Source organism: Sorex araneus, chromosome 11 (genome assembly GCF_027595985.1).
Source record: "Sorex araneus isolate mSorAra2 chromosome 11, mSorAra2.pri, whole genome shotgun sequence".
Classification (NCBI taxonomy): Eukaryota; Metazoa; Chordata; class Mammalia; order Eulipotyphla; family Soricidae; genus Sorex; species Sorex araneus.
In genome coordinates this window covers 3,953,885-3,977,432 of record NC_073312.1, presented here as the reverse complement: position 1 = coordinate 3,977,432, position 23,548 = coordinate 3,953,885, and the positions used below count along the sequence as shown (strand labels likewise).

At 51.0% G+C, this 23,548-nt stretch overlaps 1 protein-coding gene across 1 annotated transcript; it reads right to left on the bottom strand.

Moving 5' to 3' along the window:
* Nucleotides 1–7,520: 7,520 nt before the first annotated feature.
* TEX36 (testis expressed 36) lies at nucleotides 7,521–22,797 on the bottom strand. Its single transcript, XM_055119490.1, has 4 exons — nucleotides 22,344–22,797; nucleotides 17,552–17,683; nucleotides 16,607–16,687; nucleotides 7,521–7,891 (listed from the first exon to the last, which is right to left on the bottom strand). The coding sequence occupies exons 1-4, from the start codon at nucleotides 22,392–22,394 to the stop codon at nucleotides 7,643–7,645; spliced, it is 513 nt and encodes a 170-aa protein (XP_054975465.1). The 5' UTR covers nucleotides 22,395–22,797; the 3' UTR covers nucleotides 7,521–7,642.
* Between the last annotated feature and the right edge of the window lie 751 nt (nucleotides 22,798–23,548).

Here is a 23,548-nt window from a genome sequence, read left to right as displayed (position 1 = left end):
GGCAAGGTAAGCACCATCACTGTATCACCGTCATGCAGTTGTTTATCAATTTGCTCGAGCGGGCACCAGTAATGTCTCCATTATGAGACTTGTTGCTATTTTTAGCATATCAAATATGCCACAGGTAGCTCGCCAGGCTCTGCCATGAGGGCGAGATACTCTCGGTAGCTTGCCAGGGTCTGAGAGGGAAGGAGGAATCGAACCTTGTGTGCAAGGCAAATGCCCTACCCACTGTGCTATCGCTCCAGCCCTTAGTGCCATAATTGCTGTATTATCTTTAGTTTTTGGGTTTTTTTTTTTTGGTTTTTTTTTTTAATGCTATGGAGATTCTTCTTCGTTCCAAGCGTGTGATTTCTTAACCCAGGCAGTGGTTCTTGTCTGCGCAGGCTCCCATAGGTGCTGGATAGGGAGAGGCCTTGAAACTAGAAGAATCGCAGCTTGTAGGGGTTAAGAATGGAGCCAGAGCCGGAGCTACAGGACAGCGGGTAGGCGCTGGCCATGCACGCTGCTGACCTCGGGTCAATTCCCGGCATCCCACATGGTCCCCCAGGCCTGCCAGGAGTGATCCCTGAGCACTAGCAGGTGTGGCCCAAAACTAAAACAAAGAACGGAGCCAATTCAGCACCCCAGCCAAGTGGGACTAACGTGGGTCACAAACACCTCCCCTTCAACGAGGACCCCAAGAAGGCAGCTGGGGTAGAGGAGGGATCGCCAAGTCAATGAGGGTTGGAGGGATAGTTCGGGACGGGAGATGTGTGCTGAGAGTAGATAAAGGCCCAAACATCATGACGGCCTCTCAGTGTCTGTACTGCAAACCATAATGCCCCAAGTAGGGAGAGAGTAAGGGGGAAATTGTCTGTCACAGGGGCAGGGGGAGGGGCGGGATGGGGGGTTTACTGGGGACATTGGTGGTGGGGAATGTGCACTGGTGGAGGAATGGGTGTTTGATCATTGTATGACTGAAACTCAAACATGAAAGCTTTGTAACTGTATCTCACGCTGATTCAATAAAAAAAAAAAAAAAATGAAGATCCCAGGCCCAGCCTCCCGGCCTGCTGGGCTTGAGCTAATAAATAGTGGCCTTTTAAGTCGTTAAGCTTATGGTAATTTAATGCATGTCAATAGAAACCAATTTTCTACTGGACTATAGTTATGCCAGATAGTATCACTGGCAAAAAATGGGGGAGGAACCCAGAATCTCTCCACATTATAATAATTTTCTATGACTATTTCGAATGAAGTTTTTCAGAGGGAAGTTACAGATCTTTCAATACATATAGGACAGTTACAAATACCGGCAGTTCCATTTTCAGAAAGCAGCCAACAGATCACTCACTGATCACAGTGCAGAGATTAACTGATCAAATAATAAAATATGGATAAAGAAAAGTAGCACTGTAACACTGTCGTTGTTCATCAATTTGCTCAAGCGGGCACCAGTCACGTCTCCATTGCGAGACTTGTTGTGACTGTGTTTGGCATATCGAATACTCCACGGGGAGCTTGCCAGGCTCTGCCGTGTGGGCGGGATACTCTCGGTAGCTTGCCGGGCTCTTCGAGAGGGGCGGAGGAATCATCAAACCCGAGACGGCTGCATGCAAGGCAAACGCCCTCCCCGCTGTGCTATCGCTCCAGTAACAAAAATAAATTCTAAAATATATTTCTTAAACATGGTATGAGACTAACATCCAAGAACAGTAGAAACGAGGGCTAGGAGGTCTGGCTCAGGGTTGGAAGCTTGCCCGAGTGAGGAGAGGAGGAGGGGGAAGGACAATTAGGTCAGAGAAGGGACAATGGTAGTTGGAAATGATCACTCTGGACAAGAACTGAGTGCTGAAAGGAGGGAAAGGGACATGCATGATAACCTTTCTGTACCTGTACTGCAGGCCATATTGCCCAAAGGAGGTGAGGGGAGGGAGAGAGAGAGAGAGAGAGAGAGAGAGAGAGAGAGAGAGAGAAAGTGTCTTCCATAGAGGCAGACAGGATTGGGGGGAGGAAACTGGGGACACAGGTGGTGGGAAACATACACTGGTGAAGGAACTGGTGTTGGAACTCTGTACGGCTGAAACCCTATCGTGAACAACGTTGTAGCTGTGTATCTCACAGTGATGCAATAAAAAAAAAAATAGAAAGCATTTCTTAATCGTTCTTGGATTACAATGAGGAAGGAGAACAATGGCAAGCTATTTCAAAACGAAGAACATAAAAGGACCGAGGAGCCACAAATTGGTATTTCAAAGAAACAGCTTTTGTTGCAAGAAAATGCATTTGTTGCAAGAAAACAGTAGAGTGACAATAACTGAGTGGGCTTTTACCTTAAGAAGTTAGAAAAAGAAACATCAAAATAAACTCAAGAAAGGGATGGGTAAACATGAACGCAGAAATTAGTGCGATCGAAAGCAAACAGCAGCAGCAAAAAATGTAGATTTGTAAACAAAGCACAGACGTGTAAACAACATTCGACTTGTGGGAGAACAGGATGAAATTTTCAAGGATTGAAGAAAATAATGATACTTGAAACACCTCCCATTAAAGTAGCTAAATAAAACATACGACTGCCCCTAAAAATAAAATCGATCAAAATTAGAGGGGAAAAATTAGAAAACATTAAACTGACAATCTCCATAAAAATCAATGGAAAAGGTGTTCTAAGATCTGCGACTGGAAATAGAACCAAGTCTAGGAAAAGCTGGGGCCAACGCTGTTGATATTGGCGATTTATAGGAGCAAGGTCATGCCGTAGAGAAAAGAAGATTTTCAAATCTTGAATAAAAAAGTTTCATGTCAGAGCTGGAGAAGAAGAACAGGGGTAAAAGCACCTGCCTGGCATGTGTCTGACCCCAATTCAATCCCTGGCACCCCACAGACCCCTGAGCATAACAGGGTGGCTGGGCAAACCCAGCACTGACTCCTCTGCCATAGACAGAACTATCAGTCTGACGGCACCGGCTTCCTAGCAAGCAGCCCTGGGAACCCTCCCTCGAGTTACGGATCAAATTCTCCTGCAATGATGTAAGTAACAATGCATCAAAACCAACTAGAGTTTGGGGCTGGAGCGATAGCACATTGGGGAGAGCGTTTGCCTTGTAGACGGCCGACCCAGGTTCGATTCCCAGCATCCCATCAATTCCCAGCATCCCATAAGGTCCCCCGAGCACCATCAGGAGCAATTCCTGAGTGCAGAGCCAGGAGTAACTTCTGTCCATCGCTGGGTGTGATCTGAAAAGCAAAACAAAACAAACAAAAAAACAACCAGTTTGTCCTAAAAATACCAGAGACAACGTTTTTTTTTTTTTAAACCTAACAGTATGGAATGGGAAGAAATGGGAGTGTAGACAGTCGGCAACTACACCCCCTCCGCTTCACTGATGACGTCATTCTAATAACACCAATCATCAGCCAAAGCCGCACAAACACTGGTCGACTTCGACTGCGAGTGTGGAAAGGTCAGACTGCAACTGAATCTCACCAAGGCAATGTTCATGAAAAACGAACTAGTCCCTGACGTTCCAGTTGCTCTCAATGGAACAAATATCTCCGAATGCAGCAGCTCTGCGTACCTGGGTCGAGAACTCAACATGAGGAAAGACTTGGCGCCAGAACTGCGAAGGAGGAAGAGAGCAGTGTGGAATGCTTTCAAGAGCGTCAAAGAGGTGGGTAAGAGGATGAAGAACCTCCGACTCCGAACATATCTTTGCGACTCCACCACTCTTCCTGCACTAACATACGCCTCAGAGACCTGGGCCCTACGCACACAGGACGAGAACGCTATTCGGGTATCCCAAAGAGGAATCGAAAGAGCTATGCTAGGAGTATCACATTTCACTCAAGTGAGTGAAGGAATCCGGAGTTCCGACCTCCATGGACAATCAAGAATCAGGGACGCTGTCTCGTTTGCCAAGGCGTCGAAAATCAGATGGGCGGAACACGTAATGCGATTTAGAGATGTCCGCTGGACTAGAGCTGTTACCGACTGGATTCCACAGGATGTCAAAAGACTGCAAGGCCGCCCACCTATGAGGTGGTCAGACTTCTTCATCAAAACCCTGGACGAACGGTTTGAGGCTCTTCGTGTTCCTGGAGCGAGCAGATACCATTGGACTACACTAGCACGCAGCAGGGACGAATGGAGACGTTACTGGCGCCCGCTTGAGCAAATCAAAGATCAATAGAATGACAAGTGATACAAGTGATGCCAGTATACTTTATCAGACTAATAGAACAATACTTAAAATGTTTATGTTCACCTCAATAAATGCCAAGATGTCACTTACCGTTCATTACCCCATACATTAACCAGAAAGACTCTTCGTATCATTCAGAGGATCTTCAGAGGACCACCTTAGGAACTGTCCCTTTCAATTCAGAAAAAAATAAAACCACTAGAGGAGGTATCTTAATATTTAAATTGTACCTGATCCAGTGAAGATGGGGAGAGGGATCAATGTTAGAAACTATGAAAATTATCTCTTCTACCAGTTCTAGAAATAGCTACGTAGAAAATCTGAAGAAATCAGCTAAAACATTTGAAATTTGCTTTTTATTTTCTTATATTATTTTTTCATTTACTATAAGAAGTTTGGGCTGGAGCGATAGCACAGCAGTAGGGCATTCGCCTTTCATGCGGTCGACCCGTGTTCGAATCCTCCGCCCCTCTCAAAGAGCCCGGCAAGCTACCGAGAGTATCGTGCCCACATGGCAGAGCCTGGCAAGCTACCCATCTCGTATTCGATATGCCAAAAACAATAACAATAAGTCTCACAATGAGAGACATTACTGGTGCCCGCTCAAACAAATCAATGAGCAATGGGATGACAGTGACAGTGATAGTGACTATAAGAAGTTTAGGAAGCGATCAAAATGCCAGGTTCACATTCATAAATCAATAATTGTTTCTAATACATCAGGAAAAACCGACCCACAGTATCACTGTAGCACTGTCCTTCCATTACTCACCGATTTGCTCGAGCGGGCACCAGTAACGTCTCCATTGTGAGACTTTTTGTTATTGTTTTTGGCATATCAAATACGAGATGGGTAGCTTGCCAGGCTCTGCCGTGCGGGCAGGATACTCTTGGTAGCTTGCCGGCCTCTCTAAAAGGGACCGAGGAATCGAACCCGGGCCAGTTGTGTGCAAGGCAAATGCCCTACCTGCTGTGCTATAGCTCTAGTCCACCCAAAAGTATAACTTAAAAAATTTAAAGATAGGGAGGGGGGCAATAATATAATGGTTAGGGCATTTGCAATGCATGGGACTGACCAGGATTCAATTCCTGGCATCCCATAGGATACCCAAAGTCAGCCAGGTATGGTCCCTGACCAAAGCTAGGAGTAACCCCTGAGACCACCAGGTATGGCCCCCAAACAAAAACAAAAATCAAAGCAAAAAAATTTCAAGGTAGCTACGGTTTCAGAATATGCAGTAATCAATACAGAAATAGGTCCTAAACAAAGAAAGTATGAATCTTCACTGAAGAACGAAAATAAGATTTGAATAAATGGGGAACTATATCATGGTATAAATTATTGCAGCTTCTCCAATAAGTGATTATCTAGTTTTCAAAAAATCCCTATCAAATTGTCAACACATTTCTTTGGCATGCTTGTTTAACAGACATCAGTGTGGACAGGAGACATAAGCAAATATAAGAACATTTTGGTGCCAGGGAAAACAACAGGGCTTCATTGACGGGAAAGAGTCACCACCAATGGGCAGGAAAGGAAGTACCACCTCAATTAAAACAAGAAAAACACAAACTCAGAAAATAACAAGACCCGGACTACCTCAATATGCTTGAAAAGATCATTTAGAGTAAGGCAGGGAATGGGAGAGGCAGAAACTTATCCATAGACATACTATTGGGCCAGGAATGTTGCCCAAGTAATTTGGCAGTATTGGTTAAAACTTCGGGCCACAGAACCATGTGGCATCCATGCCAGGCAAGCGTGAAGAAGGAGGGGCTAGATAACCAAGACCTCCTTCGTGCACAACCTGATTGGTCTGTTCTACAAGCCCTCGTTTACATGGAGCAGAAGCGGGTAAGGGTCGGGACTACCGCACTCCACATAAGCTCAGGTCGCTGCATATAGAAGCTGTCTGGGGGCCGCTGTCTGGGCCCCCGAGGGTGCCTGCTGTTCCGTTGGAGTCAGCCTGCAGAGAAGCCCTTATGTGAGCTGTAACTAAAGCTGTAGCTAAAGGTAACACTGAAGGCGTCTGGCGGTCGGCGTGCTGGTCTCACCAGCTGCAAAATCCCGAAGCCAGTCGGATATACCGCAACGCCGGCCAGGGAATTTTTCCGAGAAACGTGGTGACCCCTGAAAATTATGTCAAGGAAGATTCTTTACGGCATTATGAGGAAAACATAGAATGTTCCAGGAGTTGGAGGTCAAAGGTGCTTTAAGTGGCTCCATTGGCAACACCGACAGAAATAAACAAGTGGAACTGGAGGATCTGACACCAAGTGGAGTCGAGGCCAAGGTTGAGCTGTTCTCAGTAACTGGTGGTCCAGGGAAAACTTATTGGCGGATGAGAGGCAGAAGAGGTGGGTGAAACACTGACTCTAGATTACAGCAACAAAAATGCCAAGGAGACAGACATGGAGACGGAGAGCAAGAGGAAGAGGATAAATGTAGCGGGGCAGGGAGGGGAGGGAAGGGGCAAGGCTCACGGCACTGGGCCCATCTGTGGTGTAGAGGCAAGTACCCGAATAGATGGAAATCACTAGATCCAAAGGGACATAAACGTGGGGCCTGAACTATAATGGCTACACTTCAAAATGTGTCTGTTTGGGGCTGGAGCAATAGCACAGCAGGTAGGGTGTTTACCTTGCACATAGCCAACCCGGGTTCGATTCCCAGCATCCCATATGATCCCCCAAGCGTCATTCCTGAGTGCATGAGCCAGGAGTAACCCCTGTGCATCGCCAGGTGTGACCCAAAAAGGAAAAAAAAAGTCTGTTAAGGATTCAGGACAGGGGTGGGAGAATCTGGGGTGAGACCCGGAGGAATGGGCCCATGGGGGGTGGGATTGGAGGTAGGAGCATTGTATGCCTGCAAGGCTGCCACAAAACAGTTATGTGTCTCAGTAAACTTAGTTCTGACGGCCCCAAGGAGAAACAGCTCAGATGCTCATCAGTAAATCATCATTTTTAATAACACGGCGCATCGGTATACAGTGTTGCCGCTAAGAAAGCAAACAAGTCTGTCATGCTGATACTCTTAAGAACCAAGAAACATTGTTGAATATCAAAGGGAATGTCTAGAACATTCGGGAGAGTCACAAGCAAATTTAAACTGTTCCTGTAGCTAGGCACATCTGTACGATCGTCAATGCACAGACTGAAAACAGAAAGTAAGTCACCTCTGGGGCGGGGGCACAGAGTGAGAAAATTAGGGGCTCCTGCTTCTTCCGTGGTGTCAAAATCCCAAAGTGAAATTAAAGATCACCACAGAAAATGGACGTTATTTTTAAAACTCCCCCGGAAGTTAAGGCAATTTTTAAATTCAGTCACACTTTTACTTCAAACACACCACCTTAACATGTCCTGATCTTCACATACAATTCTTATTTTTGCATCTCCAAAGTCTAACATGAAGCTTCTGGATCTCATAAGAGAAATGAGCTTTTTGTCAAGAGCAAACTTTACTTTCGGGGTCCTTGTAAAAAGTTCTCCCTTTGCTCTAGAATGCTCTTATAGACGCTCCATTTCTCACTGTAACCTCTTGGGAAGCGCCGGTGTGTCAGGACCACTGGGGTCTCCTTGTAGCCGTACGATATCTGGTTGTTGGAGAAGCTGTCCAGGTGGGACGGGACATAGTCACTAGCCCAGAGGTTGAAATTCTTCGATACCTGTTGCGTTTTTTCTGGGGAGATCTTCTTACGTCCCAGGCCCTAGGGAAGAATCACAGGCGGATTAGACAGAAACACCCAAAGTCTTGCAGTTCTGAGACCTTTAAGTAAAGTAGCTACTTGGCATGTTTCTCACACTGGAAGTAAAAGATTCGGCCGTCGGGAAGGGACAGGCTGAGTCCCCGCCTTCCGAAGTCCTGGCAGTCACACCCACCCCACCAGCCGCCTAATCCACCGCTTCCGGAAGAACCTTAGCCGACTCATCCCAGTTCTTACAGATCCCAACGCTTCTGGACCATGTGACACCTCCAGAGTCCACAGAACTGCAGGACACACCAAATTAGATGAGAACATAGTATAGAAACCACCCAAACAGACAAAATCAATAACACAGAAGGCTCAACTAACAAGGAGCAGCTTCCTAAGTCCTCAGACAAAGACTTGCTAGCCTGTGGTTTATCTGCTTTCGGCACACATCTCCCATCCCGAGCGATCCCTCCCCGCCTCACTGACTTAGTGACACAGGACCAAACAGGACGGCCTCTCAGTATCCGAACTGCAAACCACGATGCCCGTAATCGGAGAGAGAGTAAGAGGGAGACTGCTACAGAGGGAGGGGGAGGGAGGGCGGGGTGGGGGAGGGGATGCTGGGACATTGGTGGTGGAAAATGTTCACTGCAGAGGGGTGAATGTTCCGGCGTTGTCTGACTGAAACTCAGTGAAGTTTTGTAACTACAGCTCACGGTGATTCAATAAAAAGAAAAGAGGGGGGGGAAGACGGATGATGAGGGAAAGGAAAATCGAAAGGAAGCTCAGTATCTGAGCCTAGTTATTGGGCGATTTTGCAGATCCTTGAGATGGAAATCCTCCTTTGTTCTTGCTTCTGGACTGTTTCTCAGCAGCGAAGAGTTTCTCCCATTGGAAAGGAGTCTTTTCCCTAAGTTATTTTTAGCTTTCAGGAAGCCAGGGTCGTCAGTGTGCCGTTTGGGCAAGACAAGATAGCCTCACCAGCGCAGCTGGTCCCATAAACAGATCGGTGAGGACATGGCGACCACGACACATCGGGATGCTCCTGACCACGAACCACTGGCTGCTCACGGCTCACCTACATGTTTCTCTACTTATTACCAGAGGGAACAAAAATTTCACAATTCACAATAAAAAATAATAATAACCCTGTGGTGAGATATATCAATTTTCACAAATTTTCCTTTACTGAAGTATTTTTGATCATTCCTTTAGCCTTTTGGTTGTGACAAGCAATATGAAACAAATCATTGTGTGCCTGCTAAGGGGCAGGCTCGGAAGGTGGCTGGGAAAACGGGGACAGTGGTGGAGGGAAGATCACGCAGGTGGTAGGATGGGGTTGGAACAGCAAAGACTTTTAAGAGCTGTATTATGAACAACTTTGTGAAACATGGCGTTTAAACAAAGCAAAAACATTTAAAAAATTTACGTGAACACAAAAAAAATTGTTTTAATTCATCACACGGTGGTGAAAGGTGCAATAGTGGTGGTACTGGTGTTGAAATAGTGAATGTAATCAACATGAACAACTTTGTCCCTGTCACTGTCATCCCGTTGCTCATCGATTGGCTCGAGCGGCCACCAGTAACATCTCCATTGTGAGACTTGTTATTGTTTTTGGCATATCGATTATGCCATGGGTAGGTTGCCAGGCTTTGCCGTGTGAATGAGATACTCGATAGCTTGCCGGGCTCTCCGAGAGGGGCAGAGGAATCAAACCCAGATCAGCCACGTACAAGGCAAATGCCCTACCCGCTGTGCTATTGCTCCAGCCATAAACAACTTTATAAAAATTAAAACAATTTTTAAAAAATTAATTGCGTAAAAAAGATTCAGGAGAAGGCCAGAGAAATGGCACTTCCCCGGCATGCTGCATGTCTGCCACCTTCTAATAGAACTTTCAAGAATAAACTGCAACTTTCCCTACGCAGTGATTGTTTCTTGAACGCAACAAGGTCGTTTTTTTTTTTTTTACAATCTTTTAATCCATCCATCAGATCCATCTAGTTCATTCTAACAGGTCTTTCCAACACATCCATCAGATATCTAACGCATCCTCACGCATCAGGCTAATCCATCCATCAAATCCATCTACTTCATCCTAACACGCCCACCGGAACGTGCGTTGACAGACGCGATGCTATTATCAAAGGGAGGCTGTTCTCATCAGCTCATCATCCCCATAAGGTCTCTAACGCAAACACAAAAATATGCCCGGGCATTCAGCATAATTGCCGTGTCATTTCAGCTTTCTTTTCGTATGCAACACTCCTTCAGCCTTGGTCTCTTACTACACCGCCTTCTGGAAAATAGACCTGGAGAATCACTTTGCAAAATGTCTCTCCGTTTGGACTCACTGCATATTGCTTCACAATTGTTTCTTTCCTTGTCTTGATTGGGGTTTGCCCCTATACAGGGACGTCAGGGGCAGGAGCCTGCTGTGGTTCTGCCCTTACCTGAGCTGGGGTAGGGTCACTCACGCATCTTCATCCTAGAGTCACCTGTTCACCCTGTGTGTTTCTTCTGTAGCGCTCCGGGATGTCTATGCTTCGTGTGATTGCGTTGGTTTCTGCTTGCTGCTGCCTTCCTGCCGTGCCAGAGATGGAACCCAGGGTCTCACCCATGCAGGATAAGTTCCACCACGGGACCGAATCCCAGGAATCTCTTGAGGAGGGTTTTTGAGACGATGTGGACTTTCTATTTCTCACATGATTTTCACCCACTCTTTCCTTCACACCCAATCACCGAAAGTGTTCATGTCACGGTGTGGTTCAATTGATGACTTTCTAGTCCTATTACTCCTTTACCGCATCCGATGCCTTTCCCTTCTGCTGAAGGACCCACGTCTTCCCAGCACGGGTGCATTGCCACACTTGTCTCCAGGGGAGTTTCGAATTAATATTGCCACAAACCGCCACCGTTGTGTCCACTCACCGTCAAGGGGTTTTCACTAGTCTGCTGAGACCCTGTCCTGGTTCCTTAGTGTCTGCTTACGCTTTGCTTTCCTGAATATTAAGGCCATTTCCATTCTCCTGCCACTCACAGATTTTCTAATTTTGAATTGCCTGATCATTTCCTCTTTTTATAATTTCATTGACTGATCGTGAGTTTCCAATATGATGAAGCTTCCGGTAAGAGAGCGAGCTCCCTGCTGCAAATGGGTGCAACAGTCTCCACGCCCGCTTCCAGATCTCCAGTGCTGGTCCACCCCCCAGAAGACTCCAGGGGGAGACCTTAGGGGAAGGACATAGAGGACAGGACAAGTAAGACGACTTTGCAGCATCCCAGGTTCCTGGCACCCAGGGGCTCCTCAGCAGGCCTTTCCAGGCGACCCCCCAATCCAGAGGGCTGGCTCCTACTCCAGAAAGTCCCAAGGGTCTGATTATTTGGACCGTCCAATACGATCCCCATAAAAGACACAGCACCTTTGGGTCTCTGCCCGCAGGCCTCCTCCTCGACTGTCAGCAGCTTGGAGGCAGACCTGGGAATCACTGCACATTCGGGCTGGTGCCTTCCACTTCGTCCAAAACCAGAGGAAAATGAAAAGGAAGACGGTGTGCTCAGAATAAGGAAACGACGATGTCAGATGACAGAGACAGCAGCAGAGGGGGCTGGCTTCCCTAAGGACTCATCCCGAGCAGCTGCAGGGGGCACCCTCGGATCAGGGAACTTTGGGGAGAGTTTAATAAAGGAAACGTGCCAGCACGGAGACTCAAGGACCATGCAGTGACTCTGGGTCCTCACAGGTGGGGAAGGAGTGTAGGATACAGCTCAACCCCAGAGGAGCCTGAGCAGGAAGGAGAGGGAGCTGGGGATGGGGAGGGGGGGGAAGCAGTAGGACACAGATAGAAGTCAAAGTCAGCAAATAAATTCACTCTGCAAAGTTGGAAGTGGAACCAAGACACCATTGTAAATTAGAAGCACAAGTGAGAAGGCAGAAATCAAATGTAAAACATAAAGTATTGTAATCAAGTGAATGGATTAAATTCTCAAAAATGTGCTCTTTGAAATTTAAAGAGGGGGGCGGGACCCAAGGGACCCAGCCCTGGCAGCTGACCTCCACAACCCAACTGCTGACACACTCCAGGCTGCTTTCCACATGCTCAGGCTGAGCCTCACACATGAGCGAAGTCCCACGGAATCCAGGTAATGCGGAACTCTGTAACCTTGGACTCTGGGCTCAACGGGACCCGGGAGCAGAGATCCTCTGCCTGCTTCCCCCAGACTCCAGCGACCAGGGGTCACGCCCATAAGCCACCTCCTGCCAGCGCCAGATAATCTCCTCATTGGCCACCCTCCAGAGCTCTCAGCTGCTTCTCCTGGAAGGGAGCATAAGATGAGGCCCCCATAACCATGCTACCGGTCTCCGCACCAAGCTGTTTCCACTCGGGGTGCCCCAGAGGGGGGCGGATGAGAGCCCTCCCTGCCCCAAGAGACCCAGCCCCGGCAGCCGACCTCCACTACCCAACCACCACCACGCTCCAGGCTGCTTTCCACACGCTCGGGCCCTGCTTCACATGAGTGACCATATTCCTAAACACACCATAAGACACTCATTTTCCATGATTTCCACCCATGTTTGATTGTAAGCAAGATGGCGCCGACGCCACCCAAACCCCTCGCACTCTCCCGAACGCAGCTCACCATCTCGCCTTAGACAGCACACGGCTCAGCACGCCAGGCATGGAACATAAACATGTTCAACCTGGCACAGATCCTCCTCCACAGGGTCCTGCTCTGCCGGCTGCTCAGCAACCTCCGGGCACACTCCACCAACCTCAAGGAGACCAACCTGAGGCTGCAGATGTCCCAGGCACTGCCCAGAGACACAGGCAGGTGTGTGTTTGTCAGTGTGCAAGATCGTGACAACATGCCAGTCGACCAGAAGCTTACATTCAATAGACTGGGAACACTGTAAAGGCGATTAGAGGCCGCCCCAAAAGCCTCTGTCCCTCTCAGAGAGCCCGGCAAGCTACTGATAGTATCCTGCCCACACGGCAGAGCCTGGCAAGCTACCCGTGGCATATTCGATATGCCAAAAACAGTAACAACGATGGTCCTCATTCCCCTGACCCTAAAAGAGCCCTCAATATGCCATCAGGCTACACTAGCACGTGACAGGGATGAATGGAGACGTTACTGGCACCCACTTGAGCAAATCGATGAACAATGGGATGACAGTGATACAGTGATATAGTCCTACAAAATAAGTCAGAGCGAGGAGGACAAAGGCTGGCTGATCGCACTCATTTGTGGTTCATAGACACACAAAACAAGGGAACGGGCAGAATCAAGCAGTGACAGAATCAAACGCTTGGCCTTGGCTTACAAAACCCAGATTACAGTGGGGAGAAATGGGGAGAAGGAAGAGGGGACGAGGGTGACATGGCACCGTGTGGGGGCCTCACACGCTCTCTGGGGGGATGACCTCACTCTGTACATCAAGGCCATAAACAGGAGCACTACTGAATGTTACCTGAATTACAATAAAATAAGTAAAATTTGGGGCTGGAGTGATAGCACAGCGGGTAAGGCATTTGCCTTGCATGCGGCCGACCCAGGTTCGAATCCCAGCATCCCATATGGTCCCCTGAGCACCGCCAGGGGTAGTTCCTAAGTGCATGAGCCAGGAATGACCCCTGTGCATTGCCGGGTGTGACCCAAAAAGCAAAAAAAAAAAAAAAAAAAAGTAAAATTTACAAAAATAAAAACTATTTACTATTTACTATAAAAATCAAATGATTAAAAAGCAGAACGATGGAATGTATCATGATATAAAAACAAATGTCAGCAAATAGGAGGCAGTTAGAGGTAACACTAAGACCGCAGTGTAAAATTCATACTAAAGCATTAAGACATATAAAGAGAAGGTTTTATGCTGATAGATAACAAAAGCCACATGGGGAAAAAGCATGAATTTTGCTGAATAAAGATATGGCATTAGCCTAATAAAGTCAAAACAGTTTAGAAATAACCCTAAAGGAGAAACTGATAGATGAAGACAAAAATAATTTTTAAAGTATGACTCTGTAGGCGGCATAATTAACAGCCCCAAGTTAATACAAAAGCTGTAGAAAAATAGGGAATAAGTAAATAAGTTTTATTTAAAGTCCCATGAACCACTTGTCAACAATAATCATTAACAAGATAATATTTTTTAATTCAAAAAGTAAATTCTATAAAATGTCTGTAATGCGCAAATATAGGCAGCATCAATAAAAGGGTAACAGTAGGGCCAGAGAGATAACACAGCATGCAGGGCATGTCCCTTGCCTGCTGCCAGCCAGGTTTGATCCCCTAAACAGCATATGGGCCCTTGGCCCCACCAGTCGTGACACCTGAGCCAAGTCAGGAGTAAGCCCTAAGCACCGCTGGGTATAGCCCGATTCCTTTTTTAACTTTAAAGGATGATGATAAGGAATTCTAAGCTTACAGAAAATTCAAGACATTCTTGTACATTTTAAGGAAAATGCACAAGTCTAAAGAAATTTAAAATTAAACTACAGACTATTTGGAAGCAATCAGACAAGGTTTAGAAAAAAGTAAAGCAAACGGGAGAAAGGCAAAACAATAACAATAAACAAAGCAGTATCCACAGCTAAAATGAATTTATTATCAGAAACTGTAGCAAGCATAATAACTAAGGAAGCAACTGAAAGAAATTTCAAGTAACGGTAAGAGAATTTTAAGCAACATTATACCAAACTGAAATACTCAAAATAAATTTTAGGTAAACATATTAGCAAAATCTACTCAAGAAGAGAATAGATTAATAACCCAGGGGGGAGCTGAAAAGGCAGTTTTTTAAAGCTCTAAAAAAGGTATCAGGGGCCAGAGAGATAGCACAGTGGGTAGGGAGCCTTGCATGCAGCTGACCAGCGTCTGATCCCCAGCATCCCGTGCACTAAGCACTTGGAGCACTTTCAGGAGTGATTTCTAAGTGCAGAGCCAGGAATAACCCCTGATTGCCACCAGGTGTGGCCCAAAAATTAAGAAACAAACAAAACATCAAACCCAAATCATGTTATGGCCAAATTCTGTGTAAACTTCATTAAACAGAAGATTTGTACACGATATAAACCATTCCAGAACCTAAGAGAAAGTTGGAACGCTTCCAATGTTTTCTGTGAGACTAGCATAACTCTGATAAAATATATGTGGTATAAAATCCTGTTTGCATCATTAACAGGATATACACTGATGAGTGTGTTTTGCATATGAATCGCAAAATTCTCAAATTTTACCCACCAAGCCATTATTAGTGAATCATGAAGTTGAAATTGTGAGGAAGGTGTGAATAAGGGTGTAAATTATTTATTTTACATAATTTTGGATTATTTGCAAGTTTTAAAGGATGTGTGTTACAGTGGCAATTTAGAAAGCCTTTCACAATTTAAATTCTTTGTAAATTGAAACGTTGGGACTGGGACGTTGGTAATCTGGTTCCGGTTCCCTATTCCATACTCTGCCAAAAGCAAGTCAGAGGGTTTTTTTGGTTTGGCCTCTTCAATTTAGCTCCGATGTTGTAGACTCAATGAAAGAGCAACTCTGCACAAAGTGCCTCACTTCACTGGCTCCTGGTTTTCTTATCTCTAGACCAGGCCTGATGAAACCTTAGTTTACTAACAAAGTTGGGAGGATTGAATGAAACAGCGTGGGGTGTGAACATGTGGCGGATTCTGGAATGGTGCGTATCGTCCTCTCCACTGTCATCACCTTTCCTGTCACTGCACCCCCATCATTGTCAACATCATCGCTGCCGTCGTGATCGCACTCACCATCCTTACCCCATCACCTTGTCACCATCACCAGACCATGTTCATGGTCTTCACTTTCCAGAGTTGCAAGTCTGTGTGTTTGTTTGTTTGTTTGTTTGTTTTTGCTTTTTGGGTCACACCCAGCGATGCACAGGGTTACTCCTGGCTCTGCACTCAGGAATCACCCCTGGAGGTGCTCATGGGACCCTATGGGATGCTGGGAATCAAACTCTTGTTCGGCCGTGTGCAAGGCAAACGCCCTCCCCACTGTGCTATCGCTCCAGCCCCAGAGTTGCAAGTCTGGCACAGCTTCTCCAACGGGATGCCACCTAAAATATGTTAGCCCCGCCCTGTCCGGCTTGGTAGCACCTCGCCATGTGTGCAGCAGAGCACTGGAACGACGGGTCTTCCAGAGTGAATGGAGTGTAAGATGCAAAGAAGATTTTAAAGACAGACTGGGAAACGTATTTTAGTAATTTGGTATTAATTGCATTTAAGATAATTGGAGGAATTACTGGACTAAATAAAACATTCACACAATTAATTTGAGCGCCTCCTTTTCACACAGTGTGGCTTCTAAAGACCTTTCAGTTGCATCTATATTTCACTGCATGGTCGTCTATTATTTATTACAAATGTGTGCTATCAGATTTTATTTTCTCCAATGACAAAGAATCCACTACCTCAGTAGAGAAGACAACTGCAGCTATCAGGGAACCTCTTGACTCCTCTTGTCACAGATCCCTGCCTTGCCACCTGGAGACATGGGCAGGCATGTTCCTAAGAAAGCTTGCGTGGGCACTAGCGGATGGAAACACACCCGGAGAAACGCCAGGCAGGAGGCTGGTCAGAGATGGAGCTCGAAGAGTTTCCCGCGGGCTTTACACGGTCTGGCTGGAGCTACTGCTGAGGTCTGAGCCTGAGAACACAAGAGCCCCACTCTTGCTGCCCAGTGTCACCCAGGGATACTCACCAAGTCCAGGTAGTGTCCGTAGTCCTGGAACTGATGCCGATTGTCATGGTCAGAGAAGGGGAAGTTGTTGTTCACGGCTCGCTGCCAGCATGGGGAGAGGGAAAGGCGCATCAGAGCAAAGCTGAGAAGACGCCTCAGGGAAGTCCCAAGTAAGCACTAGGTGTCCCCCCAGAGGGGCACCCAGCTGGGCAGGAGGGTGATGGGGGCGGTGGTTGGGCCACCAGCTCAAGACTTCAGGACTCAGCCTCACTGCCAACACGCTGCGGCACATGCAAATTCTCTTCCAAAACCTTTCGAGGCCGGGAAACCAGTTCCTAGGTTCAGGAAAGGCTAGAGAGAGTTTTCATCTGACCAGTGGGGGTCCCAGCCCCCGGGGGTCACTTCCTGTCCCTGAAGCAGCCTGTGCCCCAGTGGGGAAGAAAGGGGTGGCTTCAGGTCCGAGGACCTTCTCACGAGTGTGGGGTCCAGAGCTGGCTCCTACTGGGGAGGTACGGCTGGGACAGGGGATGAGAGCGGGGATGCTGGCTCTCGGGTCTAGGGGCCCAGGGAAGGAACCGGAGCCGGTCTGCAGGAGGAGCTGGCCTGAGCAAAGCGGCCCTGGGTGGGCGGGGCATCTCGGTGGGCGGGGCGTCCCAGTGGGCGGGGCATCTCCTGGTGGGTTTCCCCTGTGGGCGGGGAGTCCAGGTGGGCGGAGCGTCCCGGTGGGCAGGGCATCTCCTGGTGGGTTCCCCGTGGGCGGGGCGTCGCTGTGGGCGGGGCATCTCCTGGTGGGTGGGGCGTCTCGGTGGGCGGGGCATCTCCTGGTGGGTGGGGCGTCCCTGTGGGCGGGGCGTCCCGTGGGCGGGGCATTCCCAGGTAGGCCTCCTCTGGCCAGGAGATCTGCCCATCACCCACTCAGGCTCGCGCCCTGTGTTGGGGGCGGGAAGGCGTGGCCAGCACGCTCACCTTTTCCCGGGCTTTGTAGATGGACGGCAGCTTGCAGTCCACTTGCTGATACCAGAAGGGCGAGGAGCCCTCCTTGAGCATGGCCCTGGTGACAGATTCGGGGGTCGCCGGTGGGGGCCCATCGGGAAGGAACTGGCGGAAGAGCACAGGCGCGATTAGCCTCTGACCCAGACCCGCTCAGGTTGGCCTCTGCTACGCGGCGACTGGCCACGTGGGCGCCTCCGCTGGACAGAGGTGGCCCCAGAGAAAAGCCCAGGCCACGGCCCCTGGAGCGCTCCAAGGCCCGAGGCCAGCGGGGCCTTTGCCGCCTGGGCCACCTGCTGCCCGGAGGACCTGGTCACCGGCGGGGAGCCTTGGCGGGCCAGGTGCTCCGTCCTCGGGGCCAGGTGCGCCGGCCCGAAGGCGCCCGCGGGTGGGGAGGTGGCCGGGGGTCACTGCAGAAAAGGAGCAGCGGGACCCCCCCAGCCTCAGGCACTTTCCCTCGCGGTGTCCCCAGTCGGCGGAGGCCGAGGGGTCCTCTCACCCGTGCTGACCCTGTAACGGAAACCGTTTGCGATTCTGCACCCCTTGATTTTGCCCCACAAAACTTAGCCCCCCACGGGGTTTAGAGAACCAACCCAGACTGGCCTGAGGGCTTCAGTCTAAGGGGGTCGCGGGTCTGGGTGGGGGAAACATCCGGCTCCACTCCGGGCTTCATTGGGCCGCGGCGCAGCCTTACGAACACCTTTGCACCGAGGACGGGCCCAGGCCTGGGTGGACAGTCCTGGTCAGTGGAGACCAAAGTGGAGGCTCCACCTCCGGTCACCTAGGTCCTCATTAGCATACTAAGCCACGCCCTTGGTGCCTTTCAGCTCTTCATTAACATGCCATATATTGAGCTTCCATATAACCCAGCAACACTCCTCCTGGGAATATACCCCAGGGCCCCAAAAACACAATGCAGAAAAGCCACCTGCCCTCCGAGGCTTGTTGCAGCACTGTTCACAGTAGCCAGCATCTGGAAACAACCCAAGTACCCAAGGACAGACGACTGGATAAAGAAACTGTGGTACATCCGCACAATGGAATACTATGCAGCTATTGGGAAAACTGAAGTCATGAAATTTACTTACGCAGAGATGGACGTGGAGAGTATCATACTGCCTGAAATGAGCCAGAGGGAGAGGGACAGACAGAGAATGATCGCACTCATTCGCAGGATATTTTTTAAAATACACACAGTATGAGAACAAGGACAGTAGAAAGAAGGACAAGGAGAGGCCGGAGCAATAGCACAGCGGGTAGGGCGTTTGCCTTGCACACGGCCGACCTGGGTTCGATCCCCGGCATCCCATATGGTCCCCCAAGCACCGCCAGGAGTAATACCTGAGTGCAAAGCCAGGAGTAAACCCTGAGCATCGCTGGGTGTGACCCCCCCCCCAAAAAAAAAGCAGAAAGAAGGAGGACTGGTCCATGGTAGGAAGCCACAAGTTGTGGGGTGTGCAGTTAGGACAGAGACGGGACCACTGTGACAATGACTGGAAATGATCACTCTAGACAAGAACTGGATGCTAAAAGGAGGTAAAGTAATTTTCCAGTAACAGTATCTTTCAGTAACAGCATTCACCATTAGGGAAGAAACGTGCTTGTTTTCTGCCAGGCTAGGGAGGGAAGCTGAGGTGGTGGGCAATGTACCCTGGTGGAAGGACGGTGTTGGAACACTGTATCACTGAAACCCCATCATGAACAATTTTGTAACTGTGTATCTCATGATGATTCAGTGGCACTGTCATCCAGTTGTTCGTGGATTTGCTCCATCGGGCACCAGTAACGTCTCCATGGTGAGACTTGTTGTTACTGTTTTTGAAATATCGAATACGCCACCGGGAGCTTGCCAGGCTCTGCCATGCGGACGGGATACTCTCGGTAGCTTGCCGGGCTCTCTGAGAGGGATGAAGGAATCGAACCCGGGTTGGCTGCATGCAAGGCAAACACCCAACCCGCTGGGCTGTCACTCCAGTCCAATAAAAATAAATAAATAAATAAAACTAATTGTGCGTTATTTTCAAATGTTTTCAACTATTGTTTTTTGAACTCAAACATGATTATCTCACCAGAGCCTTGGGCCTCTGGGACTCCCCCCACCCGTTTCCTCCACCCAGGCGTCCCTTCTGAGCCTGTCCACTGCCGGGCATCGCGGGGCTGGGCAGCGCCTCAGCGCGGGTAGGATCCCATCTCCCCGCCGCCGCATGGCCGCTCACCCGAGGCTTCATTTGTATTCTGCAAACGGGCCGTTCACTGTAAGAAAATGGTGCTAGCATTTTAATTTCACTCTTTTAAAATATATATTTAATGGCTCTAACATGATCGCTGCGAGATAAACCCCTCTGTTAGATATTGTAACCGTGAAATATAGCTTTTTAACTAGTTGGCAGTGAAATTTCTGCTGCGCTCAGTCTCTCGATGACTGAAATATTAAACAGGGGTGACAGTGAGTGCAGAAGCAGCTCCTGTCGCCACAGCTGGGGGACCACGGCAAGGTCACCCCTAAGGGGGCAATTACTGGCCTCCCTACGGCTGCCGCTGTGCCCCTCTGAGGTCCCTGGCTGTCTGCAGGTGACTGAGGGGGGGTCACAGGCAGCACCCCACAGCTTCTGTTCTAGGACTGCGGGTGTACCTCTTCCTGCCCCAGCTGGCCCTGGCCACTGTCAGTGATCCCCCAGAGGACGTGAGAACATTGGGTGGCATTGAGGTGAGTTAAAATCACCTCCTCTGGGGGCATAGCACACATGCGTCATATGTGTGAGGTCTAGAGTTGGGTCCCCAGCACTGCGTACTGTCCCCCAGCACCACATGAACCCCAAGCACCTCCAGTGCCCCCCGAAATCCAGGGAAACACCTCCCCAAGCTCCCTTGCAGCTGTGTTGGCCCCAGGATGCAGAGACGCAGAAGCAAGTACCTGCGCGCTGGCCAGAGGCGTCTCCCCACAGAAGGGCCAGCAGTGCCGGGCCTCTGTCTCGTCCTTGGACAAGGAGGACAAGAGATAGCACGGGGAGGACAAAGGCTGGGAAAGAGCCTGTTGCCGTGGGCTTCCTGGAAGGACCACCAGCCCAGACCACCAACTTCCGGCTCGTTACTTGAGAAACTCAGGGCTCTGTTGGGTGACGGCGTGGGGGGCGGCTGCTGGCTCACTCCGACCCTATACCAGCTGACGGGGACTCTCAGCCAGGACCCGAAGGGTCTCCTGCTGGCCCCCAGGCTAGCCCAGTGGGCAGCCATGGGTGAAAATCAGACACAGCACGAGGAGGGCACGAGCCGATAGGACACGGGGGAGCCCAGGATGGACAGAACGGCCGGGAGAAGCTGAGACCCACCTCTGTAGGTGATGGACAGGGACGAGGTTTCTGGGGCGGAGAAACCAGGTTTTGCCCCTCGTGAGCATCAAGGAGTGGCCGCCTGGGAGCGCAGAGTCAGTCCGGTGCTCCGGTGGCTGTCTCAGGCCACTGAGACACACCGTCTCTGCCTTACTGGCTCTGAGGGGCTTCGTCTCTACTCCACCGTGTCATGGTGGGCGCTATCCGTCCATCACTGCCCGAGGTGGTGGGCAGAAGCCCCGGGGATGAGGGTCGTGGGCTGAGGAACGCACAGCAAGCATCTTTGTCCATGGCCTGACTGCGGTGGCCACACGGAGCAGGCAGCGGGGGCCGGTTAGGGCCACTCTCGGCCAGGTGTCGGGGCTAAGGGACCCGGGGCTGTGCTTTGAATCCTCGAGACGGAGCAGAGTAGCGAGAAGACGGGGAGACGTTGCTGAGTCTATTGGGGGCGTGGATGCCGCGTCCGTGCTCTCCCAACTCATGCCTGGGTAAGCCCCGCCCTTCCTCTCCCTCCCCTACAGCAGGAGTGCCTAGGAATGACCTCGTTTATCCCTCAAGACCCCTCGCACCTGGGCCTGTCCTGCCCCATTTCACAGAGAAATCAACTGAGAGTCAGAAAGACAGGCCTTGGGCACTCAGGGCACCCAGACGGGCCGTTAGCCAGTGAAATCTTTCCCGCCCGCCTAAGCGTCCCCAGCGTTCATGCCCATTCTTCTTTTCCCTTGAAACCAGGTGTCCGACGTTTCTGCCGGTGGCTGCCCTCCAGACGCCAAGTGCCCTCGTGTCTGCACCTCCTCCTGGCCAGCAGCGGGGAGGGGCAGCAACACCTGCAGGGCCGCCCCCTTGGGAGGGAACAACCTGGGGTCCTGAAGTCCATATACCAGAGACCAGGTAAGCAAAGTCCCCAGGCTTGCCGGGCCCAGGTGAAGCAGGTGCTCCTGGGAGAGGACAGACTGTGCCCACCCGTGGGCCGCGGGAGGGGCGTGTGCTGGGGGCTGAAGGGGAGGGGGGAGGCAAGAGCGTGAGACGGGGCTGGAGCCAGGCGGGAGGGGCGTAGCTGGAGACTGGGCGCTCCGTGACTCGGACACACCCACCCTCCCGCCCGAGCCGCTGCTCTCAGCAAGGACCCGGAGAACGGAGCCGACGAAGACCCCAGAGCCCCACTTGGCACCCGCAACCCCGGGAGGGACCCTGGGCCACGGCTCTTGGGCGGATCTACAGCCTCGTGGATGCTCCCCTCCAAGCACCCGCCCTCGTGACCCAGCCCCAGGGGTGCAGGAGACCCCGTGCACAGAGGGGCCGAGGCTCGGGGAGTGGTTTGCCGACCCTCCAGTGATCAGCAGCGTCAGACCCGGAACCAGGGGGATCTGACCTCAGTCCTGGGCGCCTGACCCCATGCGTGGTGGAGAAAGGGCCACAGAGGGCACCGTGCTCCTTACCCAGTTCCCGTCCTTGTCCACCGGTGGTTTGAAACGTCTTCCCTTGGTCATTTTCTGAGAGCCGGAGGGGGGTCCACACTCTGCACCCCTGGAAAGGTCCCTCCTGGTCTCCTCCACCTCACAGTCTCAGCGTCTGTGGGAGGCACCCCCGGGAGGCCTCTGGTCACCATAGCAACAGACTCCCCATCACAATGGCCAAGGGGGGGCGGGGCCTCTCACCCTCCAGCAGGTTCTGAGCCCCACGGAGGCAGAGCGCACCCCAGAAACTCTGGGGGAATGAGGACAGGACGGCCATTACCATAGCGGCCAACGTTTATGCCCCCCAAACCCTCAGCTCACCGATGGCCAGTGTCCCCGTGGGGCCCCCAGCCAACCCGTGGGCTTCAGAAGGGTCTGCTCCGGGCTGGAGGGTGGCGTCACCCACCTCGCTGGCACCAACGTCACAACCCCCAGATTTTCCTCAGGGCACCTCCATCTCTGGACCCCGGCGCAGAGTGGGGGGCGGGGGGGACTTGCTCGCTGCGCACTCAAGGCCCGCCCCAAGCCGTGGGGAGGAGCGTGTGCCAGGGAGGGTTCGGGCTATAAACAAATGCAGCCCTCATGGGTTTTGTTCTGTTTTCTCCATGGCAACCGGGCCTTTGACCCTCGGAGGAACGGGTCTGGGAGACGCGGAGGAGCACTGGAGGCCAGCAGCCTGCCTGGGGCCCCCCGCGCTGCCCCCGCTGCACAGATCTTTCCTGGCTGGACCCCGAGACCCCGCCCATGTCTCAGCTCGCTCGCTCTCAGTCCCTCGTCCCCCCACGGCTCGACGACTCCCGTGCCAGGAGCAGACTCGCCGGGACCCGCCCCACACGCGCCTCTGCCGAGAGGCTGCTAGCAATGCCCGCCCCTGCCAGCACACGCCTGGGGGTGGGAGCATGGGGCCCCAGGGAGAGAGCTGGCACCCCTGCTCTGTCCTCGCCACCGCCCAGAGAGGCCCCTGCTACGGCAGCCGGAGAACATGCTCCCTGGCCCCAGGCCCGAAGCGCCACTGGGAGGTTGGAGCCAGGAGAGGGGTGGGCTTGGGGCTCTCGGTCCCCAGGAGAGGGGTGGGCTTGGGGCTCTCGGTCCCCAGGAGAGGGGTGGGCTTGGGGCTCTCGGTCCCCAGGAGAGGGGTGGGCTTGGGGCTCGGCTCTCGGTCCTGGGACAGCCCAGCCCAAGGTGGT